At 43.2% G+C, this 12,951-nt stretch overlaps 1 protein-coding gene across 7 annotated transcripts in view; it reads left to right on the top strand.

Moving 5' to 3' along the window:
* The window catches only part of SULF1 (sulfatase 1), a gene marked incomplete at its 3' end in the record, with an annotated part of 169,593 nt that overhangs the window by 74,560 nt on the left and 82,082 nt on the right, over positions 1 to 12,951 (top strand). For all 7 annotated transcript variants that reach the window (XM_084864354.1, XM_084864349.1, XM_084864352.1 and 4 more), the window contains 2 exons: positions 9,984 to 10,056; positions 10,367 to 10,598. In XM_084864354.1, coding sequence (XP_084720480.1) covers positions 10,427 to 10,598 — 172 coding nt within the window. In that variant the 5' untranslated portion in view covers positions 9,984 to 10,056; positions 10,367 to 10,426. The remainder of the gene's footprint in view (positions 1 to 9,983; positions 10,057 to 10,366; positions 10,599 to 12,951) is intronic.

The following is a 12,951-nucleotide window of genomic DNA, read 5'->3' as shown; positions in this document are numbered from 1 at the left end:
TCCACAGCTTATAGTTTAATAAAGCTTACTCTTTTATAATAATAGAGGGAAATGTTAGCTTTTATTAGCTAAAATATTTCCCAACTTCTGTTTGGACAATAAACTAAGACAGAAATCATGTTTTAAATTTTAGTTATTACAAACCTTTGATGCAAGTAGCACCTTGTGAATCAGTAAATTTTAGTGAATTTATGATTTTAAAAATCTCCTACTACAACTCTTCAGGTGCTAATCTATCTAAAGATATTGACAAATAATGATTTGAAGGTAAGATGATGAATTTAATTGGGCAAAAATGCCAAACATATAGCAAAAAAAAATAGACCATTAGCATTCATTGTATGCTTTTATGCATGATTTATGGCTAAGATTAATAAGTTAATTTTCCTAGAAAGATCTCTAGTTACTTTGTTTTACTGCAATTATATTTTCCAAGATAGCAGGCCTGAATTTCACTTGAAATTTTAGTAGAGTTCTTTTTATTTGGTAAATGTACATGTGTGCAGGTTAATCATTGAGAGATGCGTATACAGCTAAAGGAGAGATGATCATCTGAGCATAGCACAGGGATTTAGGTACACATACACGTTTAAGATGATTCTGTCATTAATAGACTTAGAATTAGCCCTGGCCAGTGTGCTCAGTGGTTAGAGTGCAAAGGGTCTTGGGTTCGATTCCCTGTTAAGGGCATGTACCTGGGTTGTGAATTCACTCTCTGCTCCCTGTCAGGGTGTGTATGGGAGGCAACCAGTCGATGTGTCTATCTCACATCAATGTTTCCCTCTCCCTCTCTCTCCTTCTCTCCCTCTCCCTCTCTACCCCTTTACCTCCCTCCCTTTTTCCCTACATTCCATTCTCTGAAGAAAAAAAACAAAAACAAAAAACAATAGAAAAATATCCTCAAGTGAGGATTAACACAACAACAAAAAGACTTGGAATTATATATTTAACCGATAATACAAAAAATTGCAATACACTATTTTCCATTACAACTTATGAAGTATTTTTGAAATATCACTACATGAACTAATCTAAATATTAAGGTTTCCTTGAAAATGTCGCTGAGCAAAGGAGTTGACTAAACTGTAGGTGTGTGATTTTTAAAGGTTCTCCTATAAGTAACACATTATTTAAAAAAAAAAAAAAAAAGAAAAGAAAAAAAGAAACAGCTATCTTCCATAATTTTTACCCCTGAGTCTTAAGGCAGGAAGTAGATTCTTTCGTTGTCTTTTGAAATGAGTATTCCTCCTCTATTCTCCATTGCCCGGACTTGTTGGCCATCACGTGGGTGGCTAGCAGTATCCTCAGAAGGAACTCCTAGCTCCGCTCTTCTGCATTTCAACCCTTAGCAATGGTAAAGAGCATTATTTTTTTTTTTAACATATTTTATTGATTTTGTACAGAGAGGAAGGGAGAGAGATAGAGAGTTAGAAACATCGATGAGAGAGAGTCATCGATCAGCTGCCTCTTGCACACCCCCTACTGGGGATATGCCCGCAATCAAGGCACATGCCCTTGACCGGAATCGAACCCGGTGATGTTCAGTCCCCAAGCCGACGCTCTATCCATTGAGCCAAACCGGTCTCGGCGGTAAAGATCATTATTGATGGCGAGCTTGACCAGACAGAAAGCAGCCTGGGGAAATCCTCTTGGAGTGTGGATTAATTTACAGAGTCAAGTCAGATGTGACTCTTTCCTCACATAGGTTTTAACTACAAGAAAATATCTGGAGAAATGCTTTTGAAATATAAATATGACTTCTAAGTGTCTTTTTTTTTTTCCAAAATACTTTCTTCAACTTAAATGTTTTACAAGAATTGTTGAACTTTAAAATACACGTGTATTGTGCCAGATTATGTATATCAGGAGATCAAACTAGAAGGAAACATGTCCAAAAAAAATCCCAAATTTGTTAAAACTACATTTTTAGTACCTAAGAATGGTTGAACTTTAAGCTGCAAAGAAAACCATGTTTCTTTACTACTTGAAATATGTGTAAAAATATTTATACACATACCTTAAGTGTGCATGTATACATGCGTGTACGTGTGTGTGTGTGTGTGTGTGTGTGTTTCAGAGAGAAAGATAAATTCAGAAGGTACTAATGAAACTCGATGCTTGTGGCATAGCCACTAGTGCTCAACACAAACTCCATCTGCTCCACCATGTTCCCAGCCTCTTCGCAGCTGGATGGGGCCACATGACTAGTTGCAGCCAGTGAACTGTTAGATCCAGGTTGAAGCCAAGAAAACCTCTTGCAAGATTCTCCAGTGTCTTTCTTCCTCGGCTACTTGGTCCAGTTACTATAGCAACAAGGCAACACTGCCCCTGACCAGCCAGCAACCACCCACCCCACGTGTGCCTTGTAGTATGAGTGACTGATATACTTTTATTATGTTAAGCCATTGATATGACAACAAACTACTGCTGACTGAGGCAATACCTCAAGACATTCAATACCAATAAACTATAAGTATGTAAAACCTATGGCAAATTTAATGACATTTAATGGAATAAGCCATACACTTTAAGGCCCTCTGGGGTCCCTTTCACGAGGGCACTAATCCCATTCAGAACAGCTTCACCCTGATGACCTAATGACCTCCCAAATGCCCCCATCTCCTGATATCACATTGGGGGTTAGGATTTCAACATATGAACTTTGAGGGGGACGTAAACATTCAGTCCATCACTTCTTCTAACTCAGAGATTCTGTAATGTGTTTTCTAAGATGCCTAAGATCACATCGGTAGTTCTTTTCCTCCATCTTGTTGTCTGTTCACCAAACCCATATTAACTAAAGTTTCCATTGCCCCCTCTTTTGAAACTCCAATGATCTCTTTGTTCTTATTCTCTTGGCTCTCACTGCCACCATTGAAACTAGTGGCCATTGTCAGGCCCTTTACCCTTTAGACACTTGGTAGCATCTGCTTCAGAAATATCAGCTCCTTCTGGTTCTTTTTATAACTTTTAGGTCACTTCACTTCCCTTTGTTTTGCTAATCTGATTTGAAAGAAGTGGGACAAATCTCAGTCTTAGATGTTTTGCATTCTCTCAAATGCCCATGGTTCGCTGGTTTTTACGTGGTTTGGGTTCCTTTGCGGGGCCACGTCTCAAAACTGCATTTCCTGCTCTAGCCTCTCCATTCTTATCACCACCCACCTCCTATTTTCTTCCTCCATGAGAAGACAGAGGAAAAAGCTAGAAAACTTAAATTTACTTATTTCCTCTTTTATAGTACAACAGAGCATTTTTTTAAAAAAAATCCAATATAGGCATGAAGGAAGTGAAACATAAAATCCGCCTCTCGCCCTCACTATACCCCACGGATAACCGATACTACCAGTTTTGCTGAATAAATGACTTTTCAAGGTTCCTTCACAGCGCTGGGGGGAGGAAGAGAAGGAAGAAAAGCAAACATTGTTCAAGGGGGCGCTCATCCTTTCGCCAAGTATTTTCTCAAAGGTGCTCCAGGTCAGAAAGCACACTTTCCAGCTGACACCAGTTGTTGGGAGAGATTTATGATGAGAGGGCTCGAAAAATATTGCTGCACCAGAAGGAGACGCTTGTCTCTCTTCTTTGCTGGGAGTTGTAATAAATTAGGCTGGGAAACAGGCTTTCTGGGGATTAACCGTAGATGAACTTTGCAATCGAGGAGGGGGATTTTAAACGAAGAAATTAGCTCCTTCACAATTTCACATATATCATAAAGAAAATAGCACGTCCCGAAGGCTTTCGCTAAGAAAAGAGTGATGTCTGGGGAATCTGAAAGCCAGAATGAAGGGAAAGGGGCCATCTAAACTGATGTTAAGAAACGTAAATGGACACAGACAACAGGGGTGAGGGGTGAGGGCATGAGTGTGTGTGGGGGGGGAGGGTGTTGGGAAGTTAATGGGGGGATGAGGACACATATGTAATACCTTAATAAAGAAATTAAAGTGCACCAAAACCGGTTTGGCTCAGTGGATAGAGTGTCAGCTTGCAGGCTGAAGGGTCCCGGGTTCGATTCCGGTCAAGGACCTGTACCTTGGTTGCGGGCACATCCCCAGTGGGGGGTGTGCAAGAGGCAGCTGATTGATGTTTCTGGCTCTCTGTCCCTCTCTCTTCCTCTCTATAGAAAAATCAATAAAATATATAAAATAAAATAAAATAAAATGCAAAAAAAGAAATGTATGTAGATTGGCGGTGCATGTGGGCCGATGTGATTACCAATCCTTTGCTGGTACAATCCTATTTTGCTTCACTCTGACCAGAAACTAAATGCGTTCTGGCTAAATTCAGCTTCTAACAGTTGCGTGCTGCTGGTCTCATCTCCCTGGATGTTTTGATTGGTTATGGTGCCTCTCTCTTTTTTTTTCTTTTTTTTTTTTCTCTTCTTCCTCTGTCCCAACTATGGAGTGCATTGCTTTATTCTAGAAACAGTTGATTGCCCCACCCCTGGGAAATGTATGTCTGTGCTGACGGGTGGTTCTGCTCCTGCCTCTCCCGTGCTTTAGCTGTGTGGGCATTGGTTTGTGAAGTTCGGTGTTACCCTCAGATTAAAAAAGAAAAACATGAATGTCATCATTCATTATTCATAACTCCTGTATGGCACCAGGCATTTAGACCTTAGGGCAGTTTCAAGGCTTTAAAGGAAAAAAGTGACTGAAAAGTCTGTGAATGAAGCCAGATCTTCAGCCTTGGACGTGAGAGTCTGGGCTGAACTGTGGAAGCAGGTAAACTCTAGACCAGCAATTCTCAAATCTTTTAGACTTGGGATCCTTTTATATTAGTAAAAATGTATGGAAGACTCCAGGAGCTTTTGTTTATGTGGATTATAGGTAGTGATACTTAAAGAATTAAACCTGAGAAACTTGAAGAATATGTATTAATCCTTTTTAAAGGAATAACAAATCTATTATATGCTAACTTAAATAATATGTTTGATGAAAAATATCTATATTTTCCAAGCCAGAAAACTATTGGTGAGTAAAATGGCACTGTCTTACATTTTTGCAAATCTCTTTCATGTTTATCTGAATAGAAGAGGGCTGGGTTCTAATAACAGCTTCCACGTTCAGTCTTTTGAAATATGTTGTTTTATTGAAGTACAGTAATAAAAGTCAGCCTCACATGGATAAGTAGTTGGCAGAGGAGAAATAAATTAATAGCTTATGCAGATACCTGTAGATCTTCTTTGATACTCTATCCAGACTTGACAAGTGGTAATTTTTTAAAAATGTATTAAAGGTTAGAAATAGTAAGAAATCTGAAACCAGCCGAGACTGGTTTGGCTCAATGGATAGAGCGTCGGCTTGGGGACTGAAGGGACCCGGGTTCGGTTCCGGTCAAGGGCATATACCTTGGTTGCGGGCATATCCCCAGTGGGGGGTGTGCAAGAGGCAGCTGATCGATGACTCTCTCTCATTGATGTTTCTAACTCTCTATCTCTCTCCCTTCCTCTCTGTACAAAATCAATAAAACATTTTAAAAAAAAAAATCTGAAACCATACCAGCAAACATTCCAGTATTCTGTTATTTTAAAATCCAGTGGTCATTTGCAACTTTGATTGGACATTTTTAATCACGTATGACTTTTCTAGCAATGTATTTGGTCATTTGGGAAATATTGGGTCCCTGAATTGCATAAATATTCTAAATGTTGACATTCTTCATTTTACCATGTGGAAAAAAAAATAACACTTGTTAATAAGCTATATCAACGCCAATGTCATCAGAAGACTTTTACGTACCGGGAAGCTGCCAAGCTCACAGTGGCGGATACAAGTTCTCCAAAATTCTGATTTTAACTTGAAAGCAAGCTTTCTATCCTTGGCAACAAACACAACAAACCCTGCCAGTTGTTTTCCTTGAAAACACAGTCTCATTTCATTCATCATTTGAGAAAAAGCCTGCCAAATATCTAAGTCCAAATAATTCTTTCAAGCAAAAATGGTGTTTATGAGAAAAATTAGCGTCTAGTTCAGCTTACAACCTGGTCGCACAGGTGCTTTTCTCCGAGACAGCGGCCACACCTGCCCAGGTGGCAAAGTCCCGGATGTGTTCTTTTTGTGTACCTCCCATCTTCTGACACAGAAAATGAAAAAGAAAAGATGTGCATTCAAGGGTCCAGGTTTAATACAGTTAACCATTTCACCACTTCATCTTACATAGAGTTGGCCTTTTTAAACTGTAGGTGACACTCCCTTCATTAGGCCTGAGACAAAAGCAGTTTACCTACCATTGCTCTTACTCCATCAGTGTAAATATCAACAATTTTTTAAAATAAGCAAATAGCATGTCAGTATTCTTTATATATATATATATATATATATATATATATATATATATATATATATTATTGCTTTTTTATAGAGAGGAAGAGAGAGGGATAGATAGTTAGAAATATCAATGAGAGAATCATCGATCAGCTGCCTCTTGTACACACTCCATTGGGAATGTGCCCGCAACCAAGGTACATGCCCTTGACCGGAATCGAACCTGAGACCCTTGAGTCCGCAGGCCGACGCTCTATCCACTGAGCCAAACCAGTTTCGGCACATGTCAATATTCTTATCAATATAGCTGTGGGCTTATGGACCTCCCCAAAGGATCTCAGAGTCCCCCCACATTCTCAGGTTACACTTTGAGAACTGCTATGGTGGACAGAGCAGGACCCTGTCAGCATAAGGCCGCCTCCGCCCCAGCTGCCAGGACAAGAGGGCTTGGTGAAGTCAGAGGTCCCCTTAAACCCACTAGGACCGTGGTCGGCAAACTGCGGCTCGCGAACCGCATGCAGCCCTTTGGCCCCTTGAGTGTGGCTCTTCCACAAAATACCACTGCCTGGGCGAGTCTGTTTTGAAGAAGTGGTGTTCGAAGAAGTTTACGTTTTAAAAAATGTGGCTCTCCAAAGAAATGTCAATCATCGTGCTGTTGATATTTGGTTCTGTGGACTGATGAGTTTGCCGACCACTGGGCTAGGACACAGGGTGTGGGGTATGGCACCCGATCAAATGTGAACGCCACTTTCTAGGTGGCGTAAAGTCCTCCAGTCTTTTTTTCTTTTTTATGTGACTTGGAACTTTTCATGTCACATTCGGAGTTTGGCTTCCTGCCCTGAACGAAGTCCTGCAGAACTGCACACGATTGGCCGGAGCCACAATCGCTGTTTTCATTCTTGGGCTTAGAGACGGGTCCTCGAGCTCCCTTCCCCTGTGTGAGAAAAACCGCTTTTTGCATTTCTCCCATTTTCTACTATTTCTCAAGACAAATTGTTAGTTTCTAAGGACGCTCGCTGTCCACCACAAAGTATCCAATTCAAACATTGCATCCTTGTCTCCTTTGTCCAGTCCTGCATTTTGTCCGAGGGTGTTTTTCTTCTGCTTTTTTCCTTCTTTTCCTTCTGGGGCTGGAAACCAGGCAGTGAGAGGATGACAGGTTCTAAAAGGTCATTTTTGAATAAAGAATTGTCTGCGGGTAGTTTGTGCACAGTGGTGTGTTTTGTACGTTTGAGGGAAGGCGGGGCGGGAGGGGGGCGGATGAAGGACTGAGCACTCCTGCTGGCCAGACCTGTCAGAAAGTCCTCTGCCACTCAATTCCGGGCTTTTACATACAATCCCTTCCATTGCTTATAAACTGTGATGGAGGAAATGGTAGGTCTCTCCTGCACCTTCAACTTTCCAAAAAGGAAGGTCACTTTATAGGTTACCAAAAGGAGAGGGAGAAAGAGGAAGGAAAAGAAGAGAGGCCAACTACTCCGTCTCCTTCTCTTTATTAGGAAATGATTTTCAATGTAGTTTATATAAGGGACCATTAATACTAATTTCCTTTTTCCTAAAGGAAGAAGTAAAGTAAATAAGATAAGGAGAAGAATAGTAATGTTGATTGGGTTCCAGAGAATCTTATCAGCATCTTGATTGTCGGAATTTTCAGTTGCGTGTGTGGCTGACTGAGCCCCACACTGTGAGTCTGTCTGTCCTTCCCGGTCACTGCCGTCCATGGAGGTTGGCTTCTAAGATAGAAGGTGCCAGAAAGCCCTGCTCGCTCTCTCCACCCACGCTCGCACAGCCTGAAAAGGGGACAAAGTTTGGCTGCTTCAAGGACCAACCCTCTAAGAAATTTCCCTATTTAACAGGTCCTCACGCACGCTCTTCGGGAGAAAGACATTGTTTGGCGCCGTATTCCTTTCATTTTCCGGTCCCTTTGTGCCCATGGCCGCTTTCTCATGATTTAAAACAAATGCACAGAAACCAAAGAGTCGGTGCAGAACAATTGTGGGCTTCCAGCGTTCAGCATGCCCAGCAGTGATGGAAATAACCCTGAGCTGTTCCCAAGAAAACCCTCCACATCGACTCTTGGGGCCATCAGAGGTGGCTTGATGGTTGCTTGGCAGATCATGGAGTCAGGACTGCCTTGCTGCAGACACTAGATTTTTATTTAAGAGCTTATTTCTTGTTGAGTTGCATTCTCTCTCGCTCTCTCTCTCTCTCTCTCTCTCTCTCTCTCTCTCTCCTTTCTCTCTCTCTCTTTCTCTCTAATTACAGGCTGCAGAGTGAAAAGCATTAGAACTGTTTACAAAACAGCTCATGAAGTTTAAAATAATGGGGCGGGGAGTGTGTTTATGTAAACAAAATGCTGTGTGTGACGGACACACACACACACACACACACACACGCGGTCCTTCTTCTTCCACAGCCTATGCCACCTCCAGGATTTAAGGCATGGAAGTGGGCAATGGAGGCTTTTCCCTCCCGCGGCGCTATCCCACACTTAACCCGTTATGTTGATTTATCGGATGCCAGTGTACTGTTGCAGATCAAAATACACACCCTCAGGTGTGGGGGGACAGAGGCCCAGATGAAGGGGGCTGCCACCTCGTCCATGTGAGGGCACCCTGAATCCCCGTGCAGATGCAGCCTCATGGCATCCAAGAGACAGATTAAAAAAATAATAATTTTTTTTTTTTAATGAACCCTTTGCCATCTTTGAGAAGTCCAAGGGAAACGCTTGTGGCAAGTTTGTGTTCCCAAGTCCAAGGGGCATTGCCGGCCCTTCCAGACTCTCCCCTCTTTACAGCCTGGCCAGGATCTCGCAGTGCTCCCCCTGGATTGTATTTATTTTTTCACGTGGGAGAGCAGCCTCTCACCCCGGGCCTCGGAGCCCATCAATCACTTTGCTTTGCAGGTTTAGATCTGCGGCCGCAAAGCACAGCCTGTGTGCCGGCGGCGCTGCACCGCGTCCTGATAATAGCGGGGCCGGCGCTGACAGCCAAAGGAGGGCTCTGTCCCCGCAGGCGCCAGCGCGGAGGGCGCGGGCTGGACCGAGGGACCAGCCCTGCTCCGGGAAGCGCCTCTCCCCCTGGTGATGGATGGAGGACAGTTAGGAGGTTTTCAGAGGCTGGGAAAATGTGCCCTCCTTTCTGTGAAGTCTTTGTCAGCAAAAAAAGAACTCTCCTGGGTAGTGAGTGACATAATGCAGATGACAGATGACAGCTTTGCATTGTGTTCTACTTGATAAGTGTGCAGTGTCTGACTGCAGGTGAGTTAACGCGCCTCCAACACAACACCCCCCCCCCCCGCCTCAGCCCCCCATGGGTGCTCTGTACAGATGCACTGTGTTTCACAGGCACCGCTGGCTCTTCCTGACCCATCCTCAGTTTGGAGGGAATGTTTAAAGTGCAATTGGGGGGGTGAGAGGGGATGATACTCTTAGAGACGTTCATGGAGCTGGTTATGGGAATGAAGATGTTGAAGTCATTTGTTAGCAGTTCTGAATGTTTATTTAATTCTGTCTCTCCCTTCTGGCATGCAGATGGAAAAAAATATTAGATATAGATATAGATATAGATATAGATATAGATATAGATATAGATATAGATATATAGATAGCATATATGAATGTATAACACATATATTGTGTTGTTTTAAGAGACTAATTCAGATCAAGAACCTGTTTCAAAATCCTTGACGGACGTTTCCTTTGTATCTCTCTCTCCCATGTTGCAGGAGCCCATCCGCGGATGTTCTGAACACCTCTGAGTGGAGAGATTGATTTTTCAACCAGGATACCTAATTCAAGGTATCAGCCCTTGTCGGAAAGCTTTTGCATTCGAGCCCTGTGTTGGAAGAAGTGATATTTTGGCAATGAACCGAAATAGGAAAAGTTGGAATGAGACGAAAGGATGAAAGTGAATTTGCAAAATAATCAAGTGCTTTAAAAAAAAAAAAAAAAAAAGGACCCAGCGCCTGCAGCGTCTGACTCCTGTGCAGCCTGCTCCCTGCCAGAGAGTGTGCCAGGTCTCCCTTCGCTGAAGCCCTTTTCCTGCAACTGTGTTTGGGTTTGGATCTCATTTCAGTCTCTCCCTCTCGCTTTCTCTCTGACTGCTCAGCTCTGCGGCAGCAAGGAGGCTGGGACACGCTGCCGGCTTGGCGACAGCGGACCCCACAGGATGAAGTGTGCTCGCTGGGCTTTGGTCCTGGCCGTGCTGGGCGCCGAGCTGCTGGGGAGCCTCGGATCCACCGTCAGGTCCCCAAGGTTCAGGGGACGGATCCCGCAGGAGCGAAAGAACATCCGGCCCAACATTATCCTGGTGCTCACCGACGACCAGGATGTGGAGCTGGGTGAGACCCTCGATGTTTCTCGCTTTTTTGCTCAGATGTTAGTCTTTTTTGCTCAGATGACTCGCTGGGTTTGGCACTTCATTCTCCCTTCGTAACCAATGACCTAGATTATAAAAATGAGCTTGTAGGGAGGATAAGGCATTCGGTTTGTGTTTCAACATTACTTTTCTGGTCTTAAACTTTGGAAACAGTCTGAGGGGCTTCGGAGAGCAGGAGGAGGGAGGAAGCCGGGATTAAATATTATAGAAGTCAAGGATTTGATGGTGGACCTTGGGAACTCTTGGTCAATTTTTTTTTTTTTTTAATATTTGGGCAAAGTTGTTTCAAAGAGTATGACATTCTGATTGGAATTCTATGTGATCTATATGAACCCAGATAGATCCTTGAGGAATGTTCCATGGTTTGTTAGTATCAGCGTGAATGATTTATTCACAGCCTGTAATAATTGTTTGGTAATTGACATTTATAGTATTTTACACACTTTCTGATAGTAATTCACTATTGCCCCCTAAGGTGTGATGCCTTTCTGAAGACTTAGCTCAGCTGGGTTAACACTAGGGCACTTAGAGGGCCTGCCAACATCCGGGTACCAGCTTAGCTCTGTCTTAGCTGATTGGGTTTCTTATCTTCTCACCTTCCCTACTGGCCCAGCCCCGTGGTCTTGTCTGTACACCGAGGGTCATGTTCTTCCAGGTGACCCCAGGACAGATTAAAAACAAAACAAAACAAAAAAAAACTTGACCTCACCAGTTGTCACCACCTCTCGTTTCCATTCCTGGGCCCAGATTCCTCACTGCTGGGCATCGCTCAGCTAGGCTTCTCTGTCCAGCGCGCTCAGCTTCACATCGCTGGCATCTTCTGGACGTGGCACTAGCAGAGCACCTGCCTTCACGACAGGGCTCCTCTGGCTCAGTGTTCTCGAGGAGCTTGATCTCCAGGGAGGAGAACTTTGATTTCCAATCGGAAACCAAACCGTGGAATTCCATCGACGTTAACTCCTTGGGTTCCGAGGGAAGCAAATGCACCAGCAGCCAGCAGGGGTAACGAGCCACAGCGCCTGCTCTTTCTCACTTCACGTTTTAAACGAGAGTATAGATTTCGGGCACCATGCCAACGTGAAACATCTTGCAGGTATGACTTTAGTGTGTACGTGGCCGGTGGTTTCAGGTTTTAATCACTTGCAGAGCAAGTAGAATGATGTAAACACGTTTGAATGCGCCTTCCTTAACATCTCTCATCTCCGTCCTTTTGGCTATCGCCAAGCCCTGGGCCATCTGGCTCCTGCCTGTGTCTGTGAGGCTCCTTTTCTTCCCCCCACTTTGCTCTGTGCTCCATGAAACAACTTCCCTGAAGGAATCTTGTGGTTTCATCTCCCTCACCTGTGTTTCATGCCTCTGCACATCTGGTCCCCACTGTCTTTTCCCCCTTTCTGCACCTGGAGAAGCCCTCTCTGTTCTCTGTGACTGCGTTCAATGCCTTGCCCTGGAGGGACCTTTCCTCACCAAAACCATCCTCCCCTCCAGCAGGGTCCATGGAACTTACCTGTGCATCACCATGGCCCTTAATTCCCCCTCTCCCCAACCTCCACTCCCCGACTTCCATCCCCATCTCTGCCACTTGACTGTGAGCAACTAGAGGGCAGGGGTGTGTTTATGTGGCAATCCTGATGTTGAGACTGTGCTGGAGAGACAGTAGGTGCTAAATAAACTTGAAATAGACACAGAAAGGTCTGAAAAAGCTAAGATCATTCCCAGAATTGAATACGAGCTCATAAAACATCTCACGTGCAGAGATAATTTAAACAACACATCTCTTTAAGACGCTGCTTTCAATACTTTGGGATATATGCCCAGAAGTAAAATTGATGGCTAATTTGATAATTCTATTTTAACTTTTTGAGGAACCACCATAATATTTTTCATAACAACCACACCATTCTGCAATCCCACCAACAGTGTACAAGGGTATCCATTTCTCTATATCTTCACCCACATTTGTTATTTGAAAGTAGTCATCCTAATGAGTGCGAGGTGGTATCTCATTGTGGTTTTGATATGGATGGGTTTTGTTTTGTGTTGTTTTTTGTTTACTTACGTGTAATTATGTTTAAATGCTTGAATACATCTTCACCTAAGCAAAACATTTTACACCTGTAATACTGTAGGCAATTTTGGCTACTGTGCCTCCAGAAATATATAAGAGACTTAGAAAAGGCTTTAAAAAAGAAAGAAAAACAATTTGGAAAATTGCAATAGAATACTTTTCATTTGGGGGGAAATAGAACAATTCTACCTCTTTGTCTGGAAAGACAAAGGCTGAGAAGGGTTTTAATCAAAGTTTATGAACTCAGGCT

The sequence above is a fragment of the Pipistrellus hanaki genome, assembly GCF_964339955.1.
Source record: "Pipistrellus hanaki genome assembly, chromosome: 17".
Taxonomy (NCBI): domain Eukaryota; kingdom Metazoa; phylum Chordata; class Mammalia; order Chiroptera; family Vespertilionidae; genus Pipistrellus; species Pipistrellus hanaki.
Note: the sequence above shows the minus strand (reverse complement) of the source record. Positions and strands in the feature narration are given on the sequence as shown.